Raw genomic sequence first — 26,286 nt, 5'->3', positions numbered from 1 at the left:
CTGCAGGGAAGCTTGCAGGATTTTGGGACAAGCAATGTCCAAACGACTCAACCCTTGGAGGGGAGTCAGGGCTGGCCCTCAGCAAGCAGCAGAGCCAGCAGGAATTATTGTAGCCCCCACTGGCAGGAGGCACAGGGAGTCCTCAGCTGCACAACAAAGAAGTCCCATGCCGCAGGAGTTGCAAGGGGGTCGCTATTCTTGGAGTTGCAGAGTGCTGGATACTGGAGCTTCTTGGAGCTCGACGATCTTCAGGACTAAGTGCCACCAAGCCTTGGTAACAGCAACACACGTGGTGCACAAGCATTCCATCCCAGTGGCAACTGCAGAGGCCTATTGTCTCCCAAGTTGGACAGAAGACAAGTTGGACTTGGAGAGGGCCACATGAACCATCACCTGTGTTACAGATCCTTTTGTTGTCCGTGGGACAGCAGGATCCACCAGCCGGTAGTTGTTGTCAAGGTGCCTGCAGATGCAGGGAAGTGACTCCTTCACTCCGAGGGAAATTTCCTTCTTGCTTCCTGATTCAGAGTCCTTGTGATCCTGGAGGATGCACAGCCACGGATGTTTCAGAATTCTTGCAGGAGCTGTAGGAATAATGTGGCATTAGGAGCCGTCCCACTGGATGCAGTGTTGTTTCAGTTCCTAAGGCAGACCAGCAGCAGTTCCCGAGGCCAGGTTGAAGTAGTGTCTTTCAGAGAGTACTTTGTTGAGTCTTGCTTGACATATCTAGGGTTCCACCCTCACGGGAGCCCTTAAGTAACCCAGAAAGGGGGTTTGACACTGTCTGCTGTGACCTACCTATCAGAGGGGGTCAGGGACATCACCTAGCTGTCCTAACCAGTCAGATACTCCCAGAGGCCTCTGCCCTTCTTGTTTCCAACATGGCAGAATCAAGCGGCCACCTGGCAGAGTTCAATGCACCTCCCTGGGGGAGGAGCTGGACAGAGGAGTGGTCACTCCCCTGTCCTTTGTGAAGTTTCACGCCAGAGTGGGAAACCAGGGTTCTGTACTGGGTGCAAACCAGTTTAAGCAAGGAGGGATCCAAATGTGCCCTTCAAAGCAGTCTGGTGGCCCCTGGAGACCATCCCACCCCAACCCAGAGACACCCATTTCAATGGGAGAGGTGGTCACACTTCTCTCCTACAGGAAATCCTTTGCTCTTCCTTCCCCTGCTCGAGTTAGGCTCATCAACAGGAGGGCAGAACAGTATCTAGGGTCGGCAGTAGCGCGGGCTGGCATGCAGACCCTGCAAGGCTGTCCAGGCAATATGGGGGAATCCTCGAAGGAACCCCCATAGTACATGGTATCATGCAACTAACACTGGAATCTGTGTAGTTGCTTGATTCCAACATGTTTGATAACAAATATTTCTAGGTTCGGAGAAGCCAATGAGTAGTTGGACATCTGGGGGGCCGAGCTTGCCGAGCTGCAAAATGTCCGCGGATTAGTTCAGCTCCCGGAGTCGATGTGCAATCCTGAATCATCCTGAAGCCCCAGTATAATATATCAACTTATCACCCTCTGCCCTGCACCTACGATGGTGGTAGAGGTGGCAGAGCGCCATTTATGGCTCTGTTGGATGCTTGGCTACTGCGCAGAAGTTGCGGGCTACCCTGGTGAGCACGGGCCTATTGGTCCACGATCATGGATAAGAGTTAGTGATCTGAGGCCTGCCGGGACAATCCTGGAGGTGGGACCCTCTGCATTGCTGCTGTTGCTGGGGCTGCAGACGGTGGGGAAGTGCCGGCTTCATCGTCCTGGTGCATGGAGGTGAGGGCTGCAGCCAGGTCAGGAGCGGGTGAGGCCACTAGAGTGCACTGCCCTGCGCCCTGGTGGCGGAGACTCGCAGGGGGCACAGGCCGACGTAGGAGCGGCCTAGTACACTGCCTCCTGCCGTCGGAGCTTAAGCTGCAATTTGGACAAGATCCTGTATGGCGGTACGACTGGACCTATAGGCTCTGTAGGCAAACTCCCCCCAGCCCAATTTGACATTGTTGGACCTGCCGAGGGCACCGAGTGTACAAGGAGAGACACAGGTGGTGGCGCCTGCAGTGAATACTTGGAACCAACCTGGGTGTGTGAGGTAGCGGGCAGCCCCACCCCATTCTTGGCCATTGACTACTACTAGGGCAATTGACGATGGAGGAGTCCTTCTTGGTCTGGCAGACCGGAGACTTTGGCTCCCTAGGGACTGCGCTCAGGGAGTCTGCCAGCCCTGCACTGTACTAGGATAAGCAAAACGGACAAGATGCAGGCAAAGTTGCATTTCAAAGTGCGCAAGACTCCAGGGAGTGGGGAGGGGCGCGCTGACAATGTGGGAGCTACCTGAGGGGAATTTGAGCCCGACAAAGAGCCCGAGTTGAAACATATCCTTGCAGCAATGCTGCAAAGCCTGACCAAAATAGATGGCAAAATAGGCTCCCTGTCTTACAGGGTGGATAAGGATGTCTGAACTGGTAGATAAGCAAGCAGAGTACATTGACGCAGCGGACCGCAGAATCTCCGTGGTGGAAGACTATCATCACACAGTCGCCCTGGCACAATCTAAGATGGATAAGGCAGTGATAACGTTGCAGGCCAAGGTCGATGATTTGGAGGCACGCTTGCGCAGAAGCAACATACGAGCGGTGGGCATTGCTGAATCGACGGCTATTGATAACATGGAGCGCTACGTTGAACAGTTCCTCATTACTCTAGTGGGTCGCTAACCTTTTCCAGACATATTAGTGGTGGAGGGTGCCCATTGCATGTTGGCGCCGTAGCTGCCTCTGTCGGCACAGCCTCGCCCTATAATAGCAAAACTCTTTATTTATAGGGATCGACATGCGGCCCTGAAGAAGGTTCTGTAACTGAAGACATTGAGACATGAGGGCTCTGATATCTCTCTATATCCCAATGTCACCCAACATGTCCAGGAGGCCAGGAAGCTATTTTTGCCATCCAACCGCTAACTCTTAGAACTTCATATCATATACTTTTCCCAGCTAGGCTCAGAGTGATGATAGACCGCAAACAGCTGCTATTTAATGATCACAAACAACTACAGCAATTTCTCAAACGCATAGTAGCGGCCAGTGGGCAGAGTCAATCACCCACTTCATCTCAGTTAACACCAGATGATTTGACAGCCTGTATGTAGGAAAGTACCCTTTTTTGTAAAGGTTACCGTCACTTTTTCCCTGATGTCAATATGTTTTAACTGTGTTCACTGGGATCCTGCTAACCAGGACCCCAGAGACTGGGCTTTCCATCTCTAAATTTGGATGCTTAGGACTTTGCACACCCCACAATTGGCATACTGGTGCCCCTATATAAGTCCCTAGTAAATGGTACTTAGGTACCCAGTGCATTGTGTCACCAGGGGTTCCCCATGGGCTGCAGCATGTATTGTGCCACCCATGAGAGCCCATGTAAAATGTGTCTGCATGCCTGCTATTGCAGCCTGCGTGAAAAGGTGCATGCACCTTTACACTACAGGTCACTGCACCTGGTCACTGTAAGTCACTTTTATGGTAGGCCCTCCTAGCCCAGAGGGCAGGGTGCAGGTACCTCTGTGTGAGGGCACCCCTGCATGAGCAGAGGTGCCCCTATGAACTCCAGCTTCATTAAACTGGACTTGATAAGTGTGGGGAAGCCATTTTACCTGTGTACTGGACACTGTGTCCAGCTACATAATGGTAACTCCGAACTTGGGCATGTTTGGTATCGAACATTTCGGAATCATCCCAAATACTGTCCTTAGAGGACCCCCAGCATTGCTTCTACCAGTCTTCTGGGGTTTTCTGTGCAGCCGGCGCTGCTACCACCCCTCAGACAGGTTTCTGCTCTCCAGCTGCTTGCCCAGCTCAGGCAGAAGAAGGCAGAACAAAGGTAACACTCTCTCCCTTGGAAATAGGTGTTACATGGCTTGGGAGTGGTAGCCTCCCCAAGCCATCGGTATGCTTTGAAGGGCACATTTGGTGCCCTCATTGCATAAACTGGTTTGCACCAGCCCAGGAACCCCCGGTCCCTGCTCTGCCACGAAACTGGACAATGGAAAGGGGAGTGGCCACTGCCCTGTCCATCACCAAACCAGGGGTGGTGCCCAGAGCTCCTCCAGGTGGCCACTTGATTCTGATTCTGCCATCTTGAAACCAAGATAGGCAAAGGCCCCTATGAGCATCTGAGTGGCCAGGTCAGGCAGGTGATGTCACAGCACCTCTTGATAGGTGGTCATCCTGCTAGGTGAACAGTCCCCCTTCCTGGGCTATTTAGAGTCTCCCTCTCAGGTGGATCCTCAGATTCGATGTGCAAGATTCCAGCAGGACACCTCTGCATCATTTACTTCATCTTCTGGCCACCGGGACTGCAACTGGACCCTCCAGGAACCGACAATTGTCAATTCCAGTGATGATGCCGCTTTGCAACAATGTTTCTTGAGCTCCTTCCAGCACCTTCGACATTTCCCTGGCTGTGGATCCTCTGAGGGTGATGAGTCTTCAGCCTGCACAAAAAGCAAGAAGGAATCTCCCTTTGAATGAAGGAGTCACTCCCCTGCATCCGCAGGCACCAGCTGCAATGACGACCGGCTGCGTGGATCCTCTCTCCTCCGGAACTGCATGGGTCTTGCATCACAGGTGGTGGTCTGGAGTGGTCCCCTTTGTCCTCTTTAACAGCTGTCCAACTTGGAAGACGGTAACCCTTGCCTCTCCTTGCAGGACAGTACCCCTGTGCATCGTGACTCTTGCGGCTACCAAGGCTTGCTTGTTCCTCCTCCAAGGGATCTTCAGGCTCCTTGTAGCCCCAGCCCCCAGCATTCCTTCCTGCAAAGCACAGTCTCCTGTCTGCTGCTCCAGCAATATGGGACTCCTCTTCAGGCGTGCATAGTGGGCCTCACTTCAGATACTGTGCCTGCTGCCCTTGGGTTGCCTGTGGGGGCTGCCTCCTCTTCTTGTGACTCTCCCAGCTGCTGAGGATCACCTCAGACTCCCCTCCTGGGGTTGAGTCTCCTGGACCTTGCTGGTCCTCTTCAGCGTTGCAAAACCTTCTTCTCCAATTCTTGGATGTGCCAAGGCCTGTTGGTGGTTTTCCAGCAACACTGACCGACTGCATCACAACCGCCGTTGTGGAACATCCCTTGCATCACTTCTGGAACTCCTCTTCTGCTCCTGTGCTGCTCTGCTGACTTTCTTCATCCACCGTCGACCTGGTCCTGCATCCACAGAAGGGTGGGTAGTGGTTCCTGCCACAGCTGGACACTCCATTACAAACTGGACTTGGTTCTCTTCCTTTGCAGGTCCTCTTGTGTCAGGATCCACCTTTGGTTTCTCTCCAGTCTTGTCTGTGTCTTGCACAGTCCTTTTTCAAAGTCCTGCTGTCGGTTTGGGGGAAACCAGGTACTTACCTCTTCTCTCCTGGTCGCTGGGGGGCACCCTGGTACTTACCCCTTGGTATTCCTAGTTCTTCCAGCTCCCCTCTACTGATTCCCCTTCCTTTGGTGGGGGACTGCCTTTCACATTCCACTTTTTTAGTATATGGTTTGGCCCTCCCCTAGGGCCATCACTGTTTGCTGTTGCTTTTACCAATGCCTATTGCTTTCTATGCTATTTACTGATTTTCAATGTGTGTATAATAGTGTGTTTACTTACTTCCAGTTGGGGTATTGCTTATACAGTATTTTAGTATTTGTCTTACCATAATGAAGTACCTTTATTTTTGCAACACTGTGTGGTTCTTTCCTGTGTGTAAGTGTTGTGTGACTGTACTGGTATTACATAAGCTTTCCACGTCTCCTAGATAAATCTTGGCTGCTCATCCACAGCTACCTATAGAGAGCCCTGGCTTTCTAGACACTGCCTACACTTTACTAATAGGGAATACCTGGACCTGGTGTAGGGTGACAATACCATAGGTTATCACCACACACCAGGCCAGCTTCCTACACTGTACTCCTGTAATGATCAGGGTCAGTGCCCTTTCTGCACGGAGTGATGTGAATATCATGCTGTGGGTTTGCTGTTGGTAGAAAAAGGGTAGCGATTAAAAGTTTCTGGTTGTCCTTGTCCTCGTGGACACTGTACTCTACTTCAGCCCTTTGAACTATAATGGCCACGGATAAGATGCATAAACGCTGCTGCACTAACTGTACAGTGTTCTCGCACAATATATTCCGATCCTTCATTTAAGGGCTATAGATAACATTGATTAGCGGCCCATGGGTGAGACTATGTTTTGCTGGCTGCTAACATCTGCCCTCATGTGTGAGCCATAGAATTTGGGAATTGTTCTTACTGGGAGGGAGTTGGGTGGGAGTGGGATGGCACTTAAATATACCGACATGCTAGATGTGGGTTGGCCTGTCGTGGGAGTGGAGTGGGTTGACGGGAATCTTCTTTTTGCTGTTTTTGTTCGCACCACACAACAACTAATATCATACAGCTGGTCTGCACTTCTTAATTCACATGTCGCAAACAGCGACACATGACGAGGTTAGCACAGGGCCCGATGGCCCTTCATGCCACATAACCATTAAACTACTAACTTGGGACGTCAGGGGCGGCCTCAACAGCTATAGAAAGGTGAGGAAAGTTATTGCATACTTGAAGCAGCATCATGTAGAGGTTGCAGTACTCCAAGAAACACACCTAGCCCTGAATAGTCTGGTACTGACTCTGCGTAGGTTGCATGGTCAATTTTTAGCTGCAGGACATAAATCACATTCGCCAGGGTTCTAATATGGGCTGGTAAGACTTCAGGGCTCCAGACCCAGGAACTTGCTAGCGACCCATAGCTATACTATTGTACAATGTAAAAAAGACGACTTAATATTCTTGCTTGTCGGATTTTTTGGTCCCAACTACAATAATCCACAATCCTAACATTATTTATCTGCAACACTTGCCAGATGGGGAGAAATGTCACAGATATGGGGGGGCAACTTCAGTTGTGTGCTAGACCCAATGTTGGATTCTTCCTCAGGGCTCAGGATTGGCCCTTGCCATCATTGAGAGTGCGACCAACTTCGAACTGGTCGTTATTTGGAGACATAGGTTTCCCACAGTGGGAGGATACCCTCACTGTTTTGCAGTATATCATTTATACACATGCATCAACTACTAGCTGGTTTACAGAAGTCTAGCGACACAAGTAATTGATTGTGAAACCCTGCCCAGGACATATTCTGATCATTAGAAGATTTTTTTTTAGCAATAACAGTGGGATGGTTTTCAAATTTTGTGTGGTATGGGATGACTTTAAAGTATGCAGAGGGATAACCATTGCTAAGCATGCAGGTGTCTTGAAATCCATATGGGGCCGATTGGCCCGGTTGGAGAAAGAGGTAGCCAAGCTGGAGAGAGTGCACCTAGCTTCAGGGGAAGATAACTTGCTGGGACAGATGAAAGAGAAATGATCAGAATTTCATGACACTGCCTAAGATGAAATGCAGCACTTGAGTAAATATACGGTACCCTGCTCACGTAGGGAGGGAGAACTTTCTAGTGTGACATTGGCGGCATTGATGACACCCAACAAGGAATTGGATGTGGTCTTGAAAGTATTAACGGATGAAGAGCGATCAACCTGTCACCCGCCAGGAGTCGCAAACAAATTTAAGGATTACTATGCACTTATACACATCTAAGCTCACAGGCAACAAATCCAACACTAAAGACTATCTGGAACATATATTGCCATGCCCTGGCTTGTGAACGAAGATAGGGAGTACCTCATGTCTCCATTGCAACTGGCAGAGATACCAAAGCCCCTTAAAGGTATGGCAGCAGGGAAAGCCCGTGGCTCAGATGGGCTTTCGGTGGCATTTTACACCGAAGAAATACTAATACTGCACATGCATACTCTGTTTGGTGAGATTGCTAGCGATGCTCTCATGCCAGCATCCATGAGAGAGGCCCAAATAATCATGTTACTTAAGCCTGGCACAGCCCTGCAACAATGCTCTTCGTACAGGCCTTTCTTTCTGCTCAATTTAGACAAAAATTTTGATGTCAAAATCCTTGCTATAATAGTAGCACCTATCCTGCCTAAATTGGTGATGCCAGAACAGGCAAGTTTCATAACAGGGTGTAGTTTGACAATGAATCTCAGAAACTTATTTCACACTGTACAACAGATTGACCCTGCGGTACATGGAGCAGTTGTCTTGTTGGATGCGGAAAAGGCCTTCGATTCAGTTGAGTGGAGCTTTATGCTGGAGGTATTGCGTCGTCTTGGAGTAGGAGAGGTATTTCTCCAGCTAGTGCAGACCCTATACACCAGCCCAACAGCAAGAATGAGGGTTAATGCCACAGTTTCCGACAGTATAGAAATCACCAGGGGCACCAGGCAAGGGTGCCCATTGTCCCTCTCCTGTACGCCCTGGTGGCTGAACCATTAGCATGTGCCATACGGGAATACCACAGGCATAAAGTTATTCGCTCTCCCGGATGCACGTTGACAATATCCACTTATGCTGATGACACACTGTTGTATGTTCACGATCCTGATCCACAGCCTCTCACCGTTTTTTCGCTAATTGTTGCAATTCAGAGGCCATTCTGGCTTAAGGATTAACTTGAACAAATCTATCATTTTTCCTGTCGTCCCGGCCATGACCCCAGTGCTGCTGGACTTTCCCCTTACGCGGACAACAGACTCTGGCCGCTAACTGAGGGTTCAGATACACAAAGACCCATGAGTTGTCCTGCTCGTCAGTTGTGGTAGAGCAATTTAAAAAAAATTGTGATGCTGTAGACAGATGGATAGGCTCCCCCTCTCCTTGATGGGACACATTGCCCTTATGAAAATGGTGGTTTTTCCGAGATTTTTATTTCTGTTTCAAAACATCCCAATGCTACTCCCTGTCACTTTTTGGTACATTGAGATCTCTGCTGGTTAGACTTGCATGAGCATAGTTGCACTATGATATGGGGGGCTCAATGCTCCTGACCTTGCAGCATATTACAAGGCTACTTGCTGCATGCTAGCGCATAGTGGAATCCACGGTCCCCATGACGCGCCCCATGCTTATATTGAGCGAGACATCTCGCTCACAGGCACACTACAGCAACAAATCTTTATGCGCCTAAGGCAACAATATGGTACGTTTGTCTTCCTAAATACCACAACACATGCTTGATGTGGCTTCATGACCCAGCAAACAATCCCCCTGATGTACTCCCCGCATGTGCGGGGCAACTGGTGTGCTTGGTTCCCACCGAGCCGAGATAGAGGCGCAGCTGCTGCGTTCAGCAAGCTAGGTATCAGTACCATGGGCGATTTCTTCCAGGTTGGCAATATGCACCTCTGGAACACTTGATTACCAGCCATCTCAAGGTTAATAAAAGAGACAGCACAGGTGAAATTGATTACCAGATTATACAGCTTTGCACAAGAGGGCCGCAGGCCCGGTTTTACTAAGAGCCAGGCTCGAGTGGCAGAGAGACTTTGGTACTGCACTAACGGACGCTCAATGAGCATATTGCTGTTCCATGACACTATCAGTTTCATTAAACGGGAGAAACAGGCTGATAAACTGAAAATACATTAATTGGGTTTATCATACCCCTGTTAGACTCCAAAAGTTTGGGTTGTGTGACACTGCTGATTGCCCAAGATGCGGTTGAAGCAATGTGATTTTCTCCATATGGCATGGACCTGCCCTGGTGTCCATAAATTCTGGATGGTGATATTTCTAGAGCTGGAACAAATAATCAGTACTAGATTGACGGCTACACCATTGTTAGCTCTTCTAGGCTTTGACAAAGACATGGAGAAAGGTGCTAGGAGACTGGTGGCCATTGGTCTTTTACAAGCTCACAGTAGGGTAGCAATGAGATGGGATCGAGGGCCATTGCCTATGCTAAGAGACTGGCACACAGACATGACATACTGCAACACCCAAACAATTCTGTACAAGGAGCTGGCTCCCCCACAAACGTGCCCTAAAAATATTGAGGTTCATATCAGACTTATCTGATAGGTAAGGAGACTGGAGAGGCAGAGTAACCACACCTGCCAGCCAATCATAACTTTTGTTACTATTCATCCATACCGCAGTTCCTTTTATGTATGTCTGTGGCACCCGAAGCACTAACTATATATATATATATAAAATATATATATATGTCACTGGGGGCCCCCTAGGACGAAGGATGTGGTAGTTGGGTTCATGGTTTATAATAATCTGTACCCCTTCTGTATATTATTTATACATCCTAGGTGCATCACTGTAACACATGAAATATAAATACTGTCACAATTACAGATGTATTTGTTGTGTGGGAACGATTATCTGTTGCCTTCCACTTATGTTTGGAAGGTAAATGTTGAAAATTATATATAAAAAAAATAGTTGGACCTCTCGTATTGACCAGAGTCCACTACATACCTTAAGATGGCATCCCCGCACTTACAAAGCCCAGAGAATGGAGTCTGGGGTTTATAGGGGTACCACTGTTCGTGCAGAGGTTCCCTCACACTCAGAATCATGCACCCTGCCCTTGGGCTGAAGGCCCTACCATAGGGGTTACTTAGGGTCCATAAAGTAGACCTTATATTTAAAGTGAAAGGTGCTTGCATCACTTCACGCAGGCTGCAATGGCAGGCCTGCAGACACAGTTTGCATGGGCTTCCATGGGTGGCATAGTACATGTTGCAGGCCGTGGGAACCCCCTGGGATACCAATGTCCCTGGGTACCTAAGTACCATTTACCAGGGACTTAGACTTGCCCCAGTATGCCAATGATGGGTGAAAGAATCACTTACCAAGTCAATTTTCGGGGAGGGAGCACTGACACTGGGATCCGGTAAGCAGGATTCCAGTGTACTAAGTCTAAACACACTGACACCAGGCAGAAATTGGGGGTAACTATGTCAGAATGATCCTACTTTCCTACATTGGTTTTCTAACTTCATTTCATTACGTAGAGCACTCTAGTTTCTGTGTGTTAGCAGTGAAAGACTCATACCTCCAATTCATTTCAAATGACAGCAGTTGATAACCAGAATCTTTTTACCTACTAGATTGAGTGACTGTACATAGTTTAATGACCAAGTATGTTGGCTGCTTTAGAAAGCCCTGGTACAGCGCAGGATTTTGAAATGAAGCCAAACCTCCACTTAGAGCCAACAGAGGAATCTGTGGCTCTCGTATCAAACATCCTAAGCTCATAGGGATCCTTACTCAAGCATTTTGGGATGTGTGTAGTTTATTTTTTAAAATAAGACTGGATGATGGCATGGAGACTGTTGGAGTAGCGTAGATGGGAGTTTACTTTGGTGTCCACTATTAGTTACTGAGAATGAAGGGATATAAAGTAGATCACCCGCCTTATGCGTGACAGTTTAAAGAAAATTATTTTAATACTGTGTCTAACTTGCACTATCCTATGTAATTCACTGTTTTAGACACCACCCATATGTTGATCATTCATTCTTTGAATAGTGTATCATAACATGTTTATTTTACATCCAGAGTCACATTTTAACTTGCAGTGTTTAAAAAATCCCGAAGGAAAAGAACGCTTGTTTTTTGGGCAGGGACATTGGATGCCAAGGTAGGGTCACAGAGCCCTAGAAACTCCGTCTTGCATTGAGAGAGTAGACATGCACTGCACAAGAAGAAAGGCACTAAGGGTTAGGACGGGGTGGATTATGCATGGGTCAAGAAATGCTCCACAAAAAGGAAAACGTTCAGTCAGTGAGGATTTATAATCTATCTTAATTCGCCTCTAAATGTACTGGTCTTTAGTCTTCCTCGGTGTTGCTAAATGCATACAACAGATATTTGCTTCATCATTGGAGACAAAACCTTTGTGGCATACTACAAGTATTTTGTTTATAGGAACCTTTTAGTTTTAGCAGTTTAACTAGTAAATGGTACTTTTTAGGCTTGCATAACATAGTTATTCTGAATGGGTGCCCGTGGCACTCAAATATAGCATCAGGGTCTCGAGCATAATAACTTAGAGCCAGAGCACAATGAAAAGGGCTTCGCCATCTGTGATACACCCTCCAGTACTTGTGGCCTTTTCACGTTTACAAACGAGGAGAAGGTAAAACAATACACCCCTATCAAAATCTGTGAACTATGGTTACTTTGCTTCCTTCAAATAGAGCGTTTTATCCTGTGACATGGTAACTGGGGCCTCAAACATGGTCTTCCCCGGGTTTGCAGTTTCAGTTTAAGAATCAGATTTGTCCTTCAGATTCATCCAGTGTAGGCCGGCATTATTAATTTTAACCACTGTGTCTACCTAACTGGGTATACTTATGAAAGAGTCTATGCAGAGTTTTCTTTACAGAGAATCAATTTTGCTCTCTTTCTGTCTGTATCTGATAGAAACTTCTAGTTGCAGATTCCTTACCTTAGAATTTTCTCAGGCGTCAGTCTGTATCCAGAGAATTTTTTTCAAGCAGTACCCCTGGGTGCCATTAGGTGGTCATCATGTCAGACAGGTGGGTTTTTCAAATAGTCTGAAGGGGCTACCGCCCCCCCCCTTCGAGTCTACTCCTTCCTCCATGTCACCACCTTATAATCGTATAATCGAGGATTCTCTGCAAGAGGTTATAGCTCTCTTGGCCCTGTGCCAGAAGTAGGCTGTGGTTGTTATTCCCACTTCTTTCTGATGCCCTAAAAGGACAATGGCTTCTGCCCTATCCTCGACCTCTGGTCCGTCAATATCTTCCTCAGGAAGGCTCAGGTCCTATCTGCCCTGGAGACTGGATGGTAGTGTTAGACTTGGGGAACACTTATTTTCAAATTCCGGTCCTGCCTGCCCACAGACGTTACTTGCGGTTTGTGGTAGGTCATGAGCATTTTCAATTCACCATGCTCCCCTTTGGCATTACTAGCTCCCACATGTGTGCAACAAAGTGTTGGCGGTGTTCACAGCTCATCTGCGCAGGTTAGGAGTTTTCCCCTCCCTCAACGACTGGCTGTTGAATGCGGGCTCGCCCCAGGCGGTCATCTCCCATCTCCAGACAACGGCGGACCTCTAGCATTCGCTGGAGTTCACTATGAACGTGCTGAAGTCACACCTGACACTCTGTCAAAAGCTCCCTTTCATCTGTGCAGTTTCGGGCCTATCCTCCAGAACAGCGAGTCCAGGATATTTGATCTATGATACTGATGTTTCAGCCTGTATCCTGGATTTTTGTGAGAATGACTCTGAGGCTGCTGGGCCTCATGGCCTCCTGCATCCTACAGCTGGCACATGCCATATGGCAAATGTGGGCTTTGCAGTTGGATCTGAAGTTCCAGTGGGTGCAAGGGAATGTCACCAACATGGTCAATATCTCAGAAAGAACGAGCAAGACCTGCAGTGGTGGCTTTTTAACCCTAATTGCTTCACTCTTTGGATGGGGTGGCCACATGGAAGAGGCGGAGATCAGAGGCACTTGGTCTCCAGTGGAGTCTGAGCTCCAAATCAACCATTTGGAGCTCAGGGCAATCAGACTAGCATTATATGCTTTCCTTCCCTCTTTCAAAGTGAAAGTGGTGCAGATGTTCATGGACACCATTGTCATGTGGTACTAAAAAAAGCAGGGCAGATGGGGTTGTAGATCCTTTGTCAGGAGACTCTCTGCCTCTGGACATGGCTAAAACATCAGGGCATAGCCCTGGTGGTTCAACATCTGGCAGGCTTTCTGAACGTCAGAGCTGACAACTCAGCTCTCAGTGCCTGGTCGATCACGAATGGCGCCTCCATCCACGTGTGGTGCAATGTCTTTCAGCAGTGGGGGAGAGTCTTGGTTAGATCTGTTCGCCTCCGCAGAGAACGCGTAATATCAGCCGTTTTGCTCATCGGAGTTTCCAGGGGGGCACTCGCTAGGCGACGCTTTTCGTCTCAAGTGGAGTTCTCAAGAAGATCATGAACAACCAATCGCACGTCATTCTTGGGGCTCCTGAATAGGTAAGAAGAGTATGGGATCCTGAGCTCTTGAGCATGGCCTTCGATCCTCCGATCAGACTGCCCTTCAGGAGGATCTTCTGTTACAGCGGGGGATGGTTCACCACCTGAACCTGTCCAGTCTCCGCCTTCTTGCATGGAGATTGAGCAGCGGCAGTTGACATCTTTTGACCTCCTGCCCAAAGTCTATAACATTATCTTGGCAGCCAGGCGTCCCTCCACCAAAATGGTATATGCCTGTCTTTGGAACAAAGTTGTGGCATGGTCTACAAACAAGTCTGTTGACCCCATTTCTTACCCCCCCCTTTCTGAGGGTCTTTTGTTTATTCTTCCTTTGTCCCAGCAGGGCTCTGCTCTGGGCACCCTAAAGGGTTATTTGTCTGCCATCTCGGCTTTCCTCCATTTGCCTGACCATCCCTCCTTGTTTAAATCTCCGATTGTTGGATGAATTGTTAAGGGCCTTACCCATCTCTTTCCTCCTTCCCCATTCATAATGCCTCAAAGGGATTTGAACTCAGTTCTTACCTTTCTAATGTGCGCTCCCTTTGACCCGCTTCCCAACTGCCCACTTCGCCTGCTTACTCTGATAACGGTCTTCCCTGTAGCTATCTCCTCGGCCAGCAGAGTGAGCAAGATGCAGGCTCTTTCTTCAAAGCCACCTTTCATCTCCATCCACCCTGATAAGGTGGTGCTTCGCAATAGGGCTTCTTTCTGCCTACAGTGGTCACGCCCTTTCATGTAGGCCACTCAATCACCTTGCCTACTTTTTAAGTGCCCCCCACATCCTTCTAAGGAAGAGAAGAGACACCACTGTCTGGACCCAAAAAGAACTTTGACATTCTATCTTGATTGTACAAAAGAGTTCCGGGTGGATGATCAACTCTTTGTGGGTTATGTGGGTGCGAAGAAAGGGCAGGTTGTGCAGAAGAGAACCATCTCTAGATGGATGGTCCTCTGCATTAAAATGTGCTACGCATTGGCTAAAAAGCAATCCCCAGAGGGCTTACGCGCTTGCCCTACCAGATCAACAGCTGCAACCTCTGCATTAGCACGGGGTGTTCCAGTCCTGGAAATCTGCCAGGTAGCAACGTGGGCATCCTTGCACACGTTTACTAAACATTACTGCCTGGACAGTCAGGTCCGAAGGGATGTGTACTTTGCTTGTTCGGTCCTGCAGGACTTCCTAGTATGATCTTGGTTCACAGACCCGCCCCTAGGGATGGTATCGCTTGGGTATCTAGTCTAAGGTAAGGAATCTGCAACTAGAAGTCTCTATCACATGAATAAGTTACTTACCTTTGGTAACTAAATATTTGGTTGAGATATATTCTAGTTGCAGATTCCTTACCGACTAACCCATCCTTCCCGCTGTGCGAACTGATTTCTAGGGACAGGGACTTCAGTTTCAGAGCCCTATTTCAGGTGCACCAGAGTCCGTGTTATTCATGGCTCCACACTTCTGTCGTGGAAAGTCATGAAAAGAAACTGACATCAGCGCGCCGGGTTGCGCCTATATGCGACCCGCGACATATCCAGCGACCACGATGCCAACGACTAACGTAGAGTCGTCTAACGCTGTAGGAAGCTGGCTTCGTATACACCATATCCAAATGAGATATAGTGTGCACAGAGTCCAGGTGGTCCCCAGAGGCTTAACAGAGGCTAAAGTTGATAATAATAATACTCTTTTTTGTGGTAGTGTGGTCGAGCAGTTAGGCTTATCAGAGGGTAGTGCAAAGCATTTGTTGTACGTACACAGCCAAGAAATGAGGCACACACCCAATGACTAACTCCAAGCCAATTGTTTTTATGTAACAAAGATGTATTTTGTTACTGTATTACTACCAGAAGAACTTTTTTGCAGGTAAGTACAGTTGTAGGTAGGTATTACGCACATGTATCAAATGTACTTTGTTTGGTTTTAGCAGATAAAGCAGTTTACAAGCAAGTAGCAATTTTCTATTTCAAAAGTTGACAGTGCAATTTTTCATAAGAACCAATGCAGTCCTAGGGGAGGAAAAGTATTAGTATGATTTGCAGGTAAGTACTCGACTTACAGTTCCAGTCTCCAGGGGTTAGGATGTCCACAGGTCAAAGTTCAAGTTGACCCCAAACGTACCACCAGCAACACAGGGCCGGCTGGGTGCAGAGGTCAAAGTTGATGTTAAGTTTAAAATGGATAGAAAAGATCTGCTGGCAGGTAAGTACCTGCGTCCTCGGGTAACAGACCTGGGGGTTTAGAGGAGCCACATGTCTACACCAAACACACATCCTCAGCGCACAAGGGGGCCGGGTGCAGGGTGCAAACACAGAGCTGGGCACCCAATGCTTTTCAGTAGGGGACCCCGGGGATCACAAAAGATGCTGCAAACTGGGTCCAGGGGATCGGTTCTGGGAAACAACGGGCTGGACAAGGAGGGCCACCTGCTGAACTTTGCTGAACCGTCAGTCGGGTTCCCCAGGCCTAGGGCCTGCAGGTGCAGTGGTTCCTTCAGGCATCAAGAATCATTGTCAGATCTGGTCACAGTCAGGGGCGTCATCTGGTTTCAGGCTGCAGGCATCATTGTGTTGGCCAGGAGGGATCAACCCTGGGTGGACTCAAGTTTGGAATCGCCTGGGGACCTGATCTGAGCTGGTGGGCCACCTAGACATGGGCTTGCGGATCCGGGGCAGTTCTGGAGTTCTTTTTTAGTTTCTTGTGGACAGGGCCGCTGACCTCTGCTGGGCCGGCAGTCCTCTGGGGGTTTGTAGAGGTTGCTGGTCCTGCACAATGTGTTGCCTTTTTGTAGCAGGGCTTCTGAAGCTGCAAACAGGCCAGTAGGACTGGGGCCAAGTCAGTTGGTGGCTTGAGTCTTCCCTGCTGGTGTCGGCTTAGCAGTCCTTCTTCTTGCTTCTTTCTTCTTTTCTTCTTGAGGTCTCCAGGAATCTGGTGAGCTAGGTTCAGGGGTGCCCCTAAATATTAGATTTAGGGGCCTTACAGGGGTTAGAGGGCAGTAACCAATGGCTACTTTCCCTGAGGGTGGCTACACCCTTCCTGTGCCCACTCCCATTGAGGAGTGGGGGGGCACATTCCTAACCCTATTGGTCCCTGTCCTCCAAACCAAGATGGAGGATTCTGCAGGGAGTGGGGGGTCACTTTAGCTCCGGACATCTTAGTGGTGGTCCTAGCTGGAGTGGTCACTCCTCCCTGTTTTACCTAATTTTCCCACAGGACTTGCCGCCAAAAGTGGGGCTTTGTCGGGGCGGTGGGCAGGCATCTCCACTAGCTGGAGTGCCCTGGGGCACTGTAACAGGAGGCCTTAGCCTTTAAGGCTCACCGCCAAGTGTTGCAGTTCCTGCAGGGGGAAGGTGTGAAGCACCTCCATCCAGAGCAGGTTTTGTTCCTGATCCACAGAGCACAAAGGCTCTCACACATGGGGTCAGAAACTTGTCTTTTAGTGACAGGCTGACACAGTCTGGTGAGCCTTACATTAAAGGGTTGGGTAACATGCTGGGGGCATCTCTAAGATGCCCTCTGTGTGTATTGTACAATAAATCCTACATTGCTATCAGCGTGGGTTTATTGTGCTGAGAAGTTTGATACCAAACTTCCTAGCCTTCAGTAAAGCCATCATGGACCCTTGGAGTTCATGATGACATACTCCCAGTCTATTTACTTAATATGATCACACTGCACTTACAATGTCTAAGAATGGACCTAGACACTGTAGGGGCATATTGCTCATGCAACTATGCCCTCACCTTAGGACTGTGAGGCCTGCTAGAGGCGTGACTTACCTATCCCACGGGCAGTGGTTTGTGGGCATGGCACCCTGAGAGGGATGCCATATAAACTTTACCTTTTTCTCCCCACCACCACACAATCTGCAATGGTAGTGTGCATGTGCTTGGACTCTGCCCCACAAGGATACCTCACAGAACATTTTTCTATCCATGTAAAACATCAGTTCTTATTATATCGCATAGGGTTCTTTGACACAAAAGATGCTCGCCCCTAAGGGAAAAAACATTATCCTGACCAATGCTGCCCTTTATGTGGCTATAATTGAGAATATTTGTTGTACAGCCTCTGTACCTGGCCGTCTCTGACCCAGGAAAGAAGAAATCTGTTAAAACTGCATTTTTTATTTAGCAGTGTCTGCTCCTGCAGATTGGCTGTAATAAGTTGGCTTAAGGGTAAGTCGATTCTATTCTGTTGCAGGGGAGTGAAGTTTTCACAGCTGTTTCATAAGAAGCTCGCTATGGCTGACTTGGGGTAATTGTTGAGCAGCAGTAACCAGTACGTAGAGTGCCCCGGCTGGTGATTCGTAAATGATAGTCCACGTTTAAGGCAGCATCACCTCTTCATGAAATATTTTTTTTTTTTTTTTTTTTTTTTTTTTTTAAACCTGTTCATGTTTTTGCATATGATTGTTTTTTTTTTTTTCTTCTTTTTGAATAAGGTGGACTATGAAGTTGTATCAATTTTTACTCCCACCGTTTTATGCATTTTAAGGTCTTAATTTTTTGACATTTGTAGTTGGTTTCATTCATCCAAGACTGGCATTTTAGTATGTATTATATTACAATGATTTTTATTAATCGAGCAATAAAGATTATCTATCTGTGTGTTTGAGGAGGGGTCCCTTAGGGTGGCGCAATACATGCTGGAGCCTTTAGGGGCCCTCCTTGGTCACGGAGCCGTTGGTACCACTGGTACCTTTTACAAGGGACTTAGCTGTGTGCCAGTGGTGTGCCAAGTGTGGAAACAATGGTCCAGTTTAGGGAAAGAGCACTGGTGCTGGGGCCTGGCTAGCAGGATCCCAACACACACTCAGTCAAGTTAGCATCAGATATGCAAATAGTGTGGGGGTGAAGGGGTAACTGTGACAAGGGCCAGTTTCCTACAAACGCCACCTGACGGTGTGCAAGGGTAATGCTCGAAGAAAAATCTCTGGATCCAGGCTGATACCTGGGGAAATTCTAAGGTAAGGAATCTGCAACTAGAAAATGTCCCTACCAGCGGATTTGTTACCGAAGGTAAGTAACTTATTTGTCTGTAATAAGTGAACTCAAAGACATCCTTTCTCCCCAAACCTAACCTCCCATGGCCTCTGGAGCCTCATCTTTTGTTCAACAACGTTGCATGTCAATAAGTCAGTACAGCAGCAAGAAGTTAACTTATTGTTGTTTGTCAAAGGTGCTGCACTTGGCAACTTTGTAACCACAGCTAGATGTAATATGGTTTTGTGCTAGAAGTGTCATATGCTGTGCTTATGGTTCAGATCTATTGCTTTTGAGCTTTTAAAACAGTCTGAATATCTTTAGGACCCACTGGTAACCATTATAGCAAAGGCAATGCCTGCAAATGTCTTTAGTTTTTCTTGTACACAGGTTATTTTTTTTAAGCAGAAGACAGGGCAGCACTCCAAAGCGGTCCATTATTGATTTGTTAGTAGTTTGGGCACTTTACGAGCAAACATATCATACCTTGTGATTTCAACATTATTGGAGGAAAGAGTACCCATACACTTTTCCTTTCTGGACCTAAAATGCTGACTTTAGAGTGCATCATTCTCAACCAACGTCTGCAGGCTACTGGCTACTGGCTACTTAAGAATCAGTACTCAATTGCTAGTATATACTTTTAGATTACTTTTTCCAGCAATTTTGGAATTGTGTGCCAAAATATTTAAGCTGTTAATATACCCACTACAGAGGAAACAGACCAACTAGTACCCCTTTCTTGCTTCTGATAGTTTTAAAGGATGAGGTAGCTCTCCAGTGGACCAATACCTCTCTATCAACAGATACATTAAAATGAATGCGAACAATAATGTTTAGGAGATAGTTTCAACACCCATGTCAGACGCCATCTGCCTAACTTTATTACCAGTACTGGATACTCACATATGCCCATCAAACTTAACAAATTGAAAACTAGACCCATATTAAGAAAATGTGTTGCTCTTGAAAGTGGTCGCATTTCCAGTTACCTTCCAATAACAGTTAGTGATAATATATGAAACCAGCACTTGCCAAGAATGTGGTCCTTGATGACACAGGAGTTGTGGAATTTTAATATGCACAGTGGGAGGCACAGCCGTTTAAAAGGAAGAGAGCCTACTTTGTGCTTTACCTTCTAGGGTTACTACAGTGTGTGCGCTCTTCTCTATACATCAAAAGTAAGGCAATGGATTCTTATCAAATTGAAATGTATATTATTGTTCATTGCGGCATCTGCCACTTATTGTGAGAGTGTAGACTGTGCATTATTTTCCTTAGCAACGTTGACCATTTACACTGCCATCTTCTGTGTTGAAGGACTTAAATTCCCAGTGCGGGTGTTGCTACGCTGTGGGGATGCCTCAGGCACACACATTGCAAGCCCATCTGCGCCTGGCCGCAATATGGTTGGGCACTGTGCACAGAATTCTGCCCTTCAATGTTCTCACGGTCAGTTATCGTTTCCCCCTAACAACTTACACTGAAACTGCCTTGATAGAGGCATATCCTCCACCTAATCGTCAGAATGTAACATTGAACCTCCGTTTTGCTTTTCTCCCTTATCACTCCCATTAATGCACCTGCAAATATCTGAATTGGACGTTAATGCATGTCGACCAATTTAGCAAACATGCACTTCAAATAAGGGAGCTATTGGAATACACATAGATTTTTTTTTTATCATAACCGAAACTTGGCTAAAGGACTGCTCATCGCCTGATATTTTCTTAGTGGATCCAGTAGGATACAATATTTATCACACAGACCGTCATTCTGGTCTTGGAGGTGGGTTATGAGTTGTTAATTGCAGTTTGACAGTCAGTACTGTCCAGGCACAGTACCCAGAAATCTCTAGCTCAGGTTATTGTCTCATCTCGAACCACAGCTGCATTCTTCCAGTTGTACTGCCCTCCAGGCTGCACAGTATCCTGCTTTGGGATACTATTAATTGTATTTATAGCTGATTTGGCACTTAAACCTCATATTTCCATCTGAATTGGAGACTTAAGTAAATAGGCAGATGTAGTTCATTGAGCTGAAACAGCTAATGTTCTTGCAACTGCTGCTGTCTTGGTTGTAACACAAAAGGTAGCTGCAACAAAGTGTCTTCCTAGCCGTGTTTTAGACCTTTTTCTGTGGCTAATTCAAATATTTTCTAAGTAGTGTCTTTCCCTTGGTCTGGCCATACCTATTGGTAATTCCTTTAGTTAGCCCTCAACTGCGACTAGTCAGTGATTTAAAATTAACACTAAGGGCCTCATTACGACCCTGGCGGATTTCCTCCGCCAGGGCCGCGGGACGCGGTGGCACCGCCGGCGGTGCCTCGCGGGGCATTCTGACCGCGGCGGCTTAGCCGCGGTCAGTAAAGGGAAACCGGCGGTCTCCGGCCGGTTTCCCGCTGCCCCCAGGAATCCTCCAAGCCGGCGCAGCTTGCTGCGCCGGCTTGGGGATTCCGACTCCCCCTCCCGCCATCCAGTTCCTGGCGGTTCTCCCGCCGGGAACCGGATGGCGGGAGGGGGAGTCGCAGGGCCCCTGGGCACTGCAGGGGCCCCCGTAAGAGGGCCCCTACAAGTATTTCACTGTCTGCTTGGCAGACAGTGAAATACGCGACGGGTGCAAATGCACCCGTCGCACCTTCCCACTCCGCCGGCTCGATTACGAGCCGGCATCCTCGTGGTAAGGGAGTTTTTCCCTGGGCTGGCGGGGGGTCTTTTGGAGACCGCCCGCCAGCCCAGGGAAAAACTCATAATACCCTCCGCGGTCTTCTGACCGCGGAGCGGTATTATGGAGGGCGGCATCCTGGCGGGCGGCCTCCGCCGCCCGCCAGGGTCGTAATGAGGCCCTTAATGTCTGTCTGGTGCTGTTGCAGCTCCAACAATGACTGATTGCACATCAGTGCTGCTGTAGATTATTCTTTCTGACTTACCACAGCTCTTGACTCCATTGCTCCATTGTGCGTAGTAGGAATGACATCCTGCCTCCTCCTGGTCCCCGAGTATCATGGCAGGCTGAAAGGCCCCCAGCAGAAATGTGAAAAAACGGATTGGTTTCCAATTGTATGAAAAGGATGCCACATGTTATCACTTTTAAGGTAGGAAAATCTACACATTTGCCCCTTTAAATGCATGAAAATTCTTTTATAGAAAATGCATAGAATCCAGTCAGTCAAAAGAGGGTTTCAAAACTAGTTGCTGCACTATAAAAATCCAGCGACTAACTGATACCCCCAGTTTTCTAGATAATGGTGAACCTACCTTACTGATTGTTTTAGAGGTGTTTAGAGATGGGAGGGAGGCATTGTACTGGACTGCTTTAATCATTTTTTGCAATTTGCTTTCAGGCATTTTCCATCTCTTCTTTTAGATTTTCTTTCCAGGCTGTTCTGGAAGGTGGTCTGCAGGGATCACGATGTAGCCTGAAATTACTTTATAATGACCTGTCACCGCTTGCTTGACTTGTTAGAAAACATGGCTTCGGTTTCTCCATTACACTGATGACATATAGTTGCTCACTCCCGGACAACAACAACAACTTACTACCATAATTATTTAGGAAAGGATTCATCTGTGTCTGTTCTACATCTGATTCTGGAATGGACTTCAGATTTCGTTTCCATCTCCTCAGTTTGTGATGCTATCATGGGATTTGGTTGTGACATCATTTATGGTTTTGTCCTTGTTCTGTCAGGTACATCAGTAAAAACTGGAAAGAGCTACAATCACTGTCCACATCTCCCACATCATTGTTTTAGAGTCTGGCGGAGTGGAACCAAGTAAATCTCCCTTCCTACTGTAGTTGTAGAATTCCATATAGTGCAGAGGATTAATTTTCGATTTTTGTATCGACCATCTCACGCAGTAAGACAGAGGTTTAACTTGGAGCACTAAGGAACATAGGCATGACAACTGGTTGTTATTTGGATTCACAGGCATCCAACTGGAAAAAGCAGTTCAGAGGCACCAAAGAATGTTATGAACTGGCAACAAAGTGGGTATCTGAGCTCGTTCAAGAAGTGGTACTTTAATCCTAATAAGGGCTAATATTGAATCACATCCGTCAAGCTGTGACCTGGCCCTGTCTCCATACTCTTACTTTGCATTTTTGCATTGAATCCAGTGTTGGAAATATTCAGAAGGGCACTTTTTAGGGTCAAGCGCAAAGCAATCTGTCCCTGGTGTAATCTCTCTGCAGGCTTTTAACCACGCCCATGTCACGCCCATCTGTTGGTTGGTTTGTGGGCTTGCCTTTTAAAAATCGCTTGATTTCACTTGTGAAAGGCATGCATACGTCATGCCTTTTCCGGTGTTTAGCCCTCCTTGAGCGCACCGGCCAACCACTGAAAACATACGAGGCTCCATGTTTTCCGCATGGCTTCTGGACTACTTTTTCATTTTATGTCCTATGCAGCGCGATCTCGCTCGGCAGTAGTTGAGTGCTTTGCATGAAGCTGACTCTGTTACATGATTAATTGCACGTTTGTCGATAGGTTTGACAGCGAGCGAACTTCTGTTTTCTTTTCTGTGCTCCTTCACGCTCATGGCATGGCACTTTAAATCGAATCGCTTATGAACAACTGTATTGCTTTTAATTTTCAATTTATGTGGCAAGAAAAGTCCGGTTAGGACTTTACAATGCTAATAGCTCTAAGTCGAACAAATGCGAGAGCCATTGCATTGCAAATTCTTGTTCCTTATGTGATGACGCTCTGGAAACTTTCATCTTCAGGGCTGCGTGAAGGTGTCTGTCCGAAGAATACGTTATGCATCTTCAGTAATATTCTTCCTGACAAATACTTGGACATCCTGCAGATTTTTGCCTAAGTCCTCCCATCTTCTCAGTGCTGAAAGCTTGTTGATTATTTGGTAATGATTCCTTTCGGATTCAGTTTTTATTTAGTAGCTGGTATTTTCATTGTGTCCTCTCTGTGGGACAATTGGCACTGGTGACAACTGTCATTGGTGCCCTTTTGGACATGCTTCATCATATCTGGTAATGATGTCTCATTGGTCCAACCTGACACCGGCGAATTGTTACTGCAGAAAGGTTTTGGATCCAGTGTGTAGCCTGGGCAGGAAATACATGACGATAAACCTGAAGTATTAATAAGTGGAAGAATGTAATTTATTCAGGAATGTAACATCTGCTGCCAGGGAGCCTATGTCTAATTTAATTACCGTTGGGCTATAGGCATTGCTATTTGAGATGTACATAACTACTTAAAAAGTGTGATCGGTATTCAAAATGAATCTGTATTTATAAACATAACTTTCATTCATGTTTCATTCAGGCGCTGTAACTTGTATGTGGATGAATGAGCAGTGCAACAGCATCATCACAGGCGGAGAAGACAAACACGTCATACTCTGGAAACTTGTGTTTTGAGTTCCAGCAATCGCGAATCCTTTTCCCGTATCGAAATATTTAAACTAAAGGAGCTCTCTGAAGTTACTGTATTTTAAATCACATTTTTAAAAGGAGTTATCATATTTTCAATTAAGACTGTTAGCCAGTTCGCTTGGTTTTTCCTTGGTTAGGTATTTTAAGGTATTGCACTGAAATTGATGATTTGATCGATGCGTTCGGGGGTACTACATTGTATATGTACGTACTAGTTCAATATGAACTGTTATAAAGTAAACCTGCTTGAAATATTATGTATGCCTTAAATGGTGCAGCACAATTGCAATATTTTTTGTAATTAAAACTTGAAATGTGTTTGTTTACTTAGCGATGTTCCTTGCCCACCAGAGAAGAGTGGCCTGAGCTTGAGGGGTTTGAGAACAGTGTTAAAGATCAACTTACCTAGCTTAGAAAAATCACAACTTTCGTTTGACCTTAATTGCAGAAAAGACTGCCTGCTGCTACTTAATTATGATCTCAAAGTTTTCGTGTTGGTCTCTTTTAATGACAATGCACATTGTACTCAACTCCTGTCTAAGATTATGACTATCAACGGCTTCATTTTTATTGTGCTGTGCCCTGAAAATCTATTGAAATAATCTTCACTTACCATATTTAGCTGTTTCCAAGTTGTGGTGCACAGGATCTGCTGGTAATATGACACCTATATATTGCATGCAAAGTTTTGAATGACTTCAGCACTGATCTAGAATAGGCCACTTATGTTCCTGCTCCAACCTAGTTGTCACAACGAAGCAATAATTGTGCAATACTATTAATAGGGCACAGATTTCTAGTGCCTCGACTCTAATGTTGCTGCTTTAAGCCGCACTACCTTTCTGGCATCGTGGGGCTTGAGACAGCAGAAAAGCAAGGAAGCAATCTCTGTGAACGGTGACGGAGGTTCTGAGCACAAAACAAGTCTACATGACAGTAGACACAGGTTCAAACCGAGGATAGCCCACAGAAAGACATGAAGAAAAGAACTGTGTAAAGTGACAACCCACATCACCGGAAGGAGGAGTTGGCTGAAATCCTTTCTTAACTTCTACTAGTCAACATGCCTGAACCAAAGCCACTCCGCAGATTTACTTGGAGAGCCAACTAAATAAGTAGAGTACAGAAACCTCAAGAAATGCCCATCAATTAGCAATGTATTTTTGGAGCGGTCTAACATGTCATATACATAATCGTAATATTTGCTTGTCACATTGTAGTTCGGCGACATTACAAATGCACTGCCGCATTGTGTGTTTACATTGAATGGTCAAAGAATTGCAAAGAAACTTGCAGGCTTCTCATGTGCAGTCATAGGTACTCTCTCTGTGTATAATGCCCAAAGTCGGTGACCATTTTCTAGGCAGCGTAATCAAGCTACTTTTAATCCTATGGTCATATCCTGCTGATATTGCACATATGTAAATCAGTTCTTATTACTTTGTGTTTGAGTTATGTTTTTTCTATGAACAAAATACTTTGCCTATCTGCCAAGTCAGTATTTTGTGAACATTTTCTTTTACATTGAAATAAATATACCTTAAGATTCCTACTTAAAACGGATCTTGGATTTACCACATGCAGTTTCGGTTAATCAGCAGTAATTCCATTTATCCTTGAAGTGTTAATGTGTTTCTTTTTTATTATCATACATGTTGTGTTAAATGTAATTTGTAAGCTGACAGTGGTACTTGAAAGTGGCTGCTTTATCAAAACATACAAAGGAAGAAATAGAAATAAAATGGAACAGGAGTATTTTTTTATACATGTTGGAGAAGGTTAGTTGTGGACCTATAATAGGAATGCTGATATTTGTAAATTTTTTGCATAAGTCTGCTCACTTTCCATATCTTTAAATAATAGTTGTGTATGTGGATTTCGGTTTGCCCAAGATTCTAAGTCCTTTTCTCCAGACAAATCCAAAGGCTATTTGGAAGGTAAGTTTTCTTCCTGACGCATTGTGCTAAGAGAACCAAAAAGGGACAAACTTAGTCTTGCACTTCATTGAGAAGTC

At 46.5% G+C, this 26,286-nt stretch overlaps 1 protein-coding gene across 2 annotated transcripts in view; it reads left to right on the top strand.

The window, feature by feature from the left end:
* NSMAF (neutral sphingomyelinase activation associated factor) overlaps positions 1 to 24,598 on the top strand; it is a 665,048-nt gene extending 640,450 nt beyond the window's left edge. For both annotated transcript variants that reach the window (XM_069220229.1, XM_069220228.1), the window contains exon 31: positions 24,163 to 24,598. In XM_069220229.1, the coding sequence (XP_069076330.1) occupies positions 24,163 to 24,257 (95 nt within the window). In that variant the 3' untranslated portion in view covers positions 24,258 to 24,598. The remainder of the gene's footprint in view (positions 1 to 24,162) is intronic.
* The last annotated feature ends 1,688 nt before the right edge of the window (positions 24,599 to 26,286 follow it).

This window comes from Pleurodeles waltl, chromosome 2_2, assembly GCF_031143425.1.
Source record: "Pleurodeles waltl isolate 20211129_DDA chromosome 2_2, aPleWal1.hap1.20221129, whole genome shotgun sequence".
NCBI classification, from domain to species: Eukaryota; Metazoa; Chordata; class Amphibia; order Caudata; family Salamandridae; genus Pleurodeles; species Pleurodeles waltl.
This window is presented reverse-complemented; position numbering and strand designations above follow the sequence as displayed.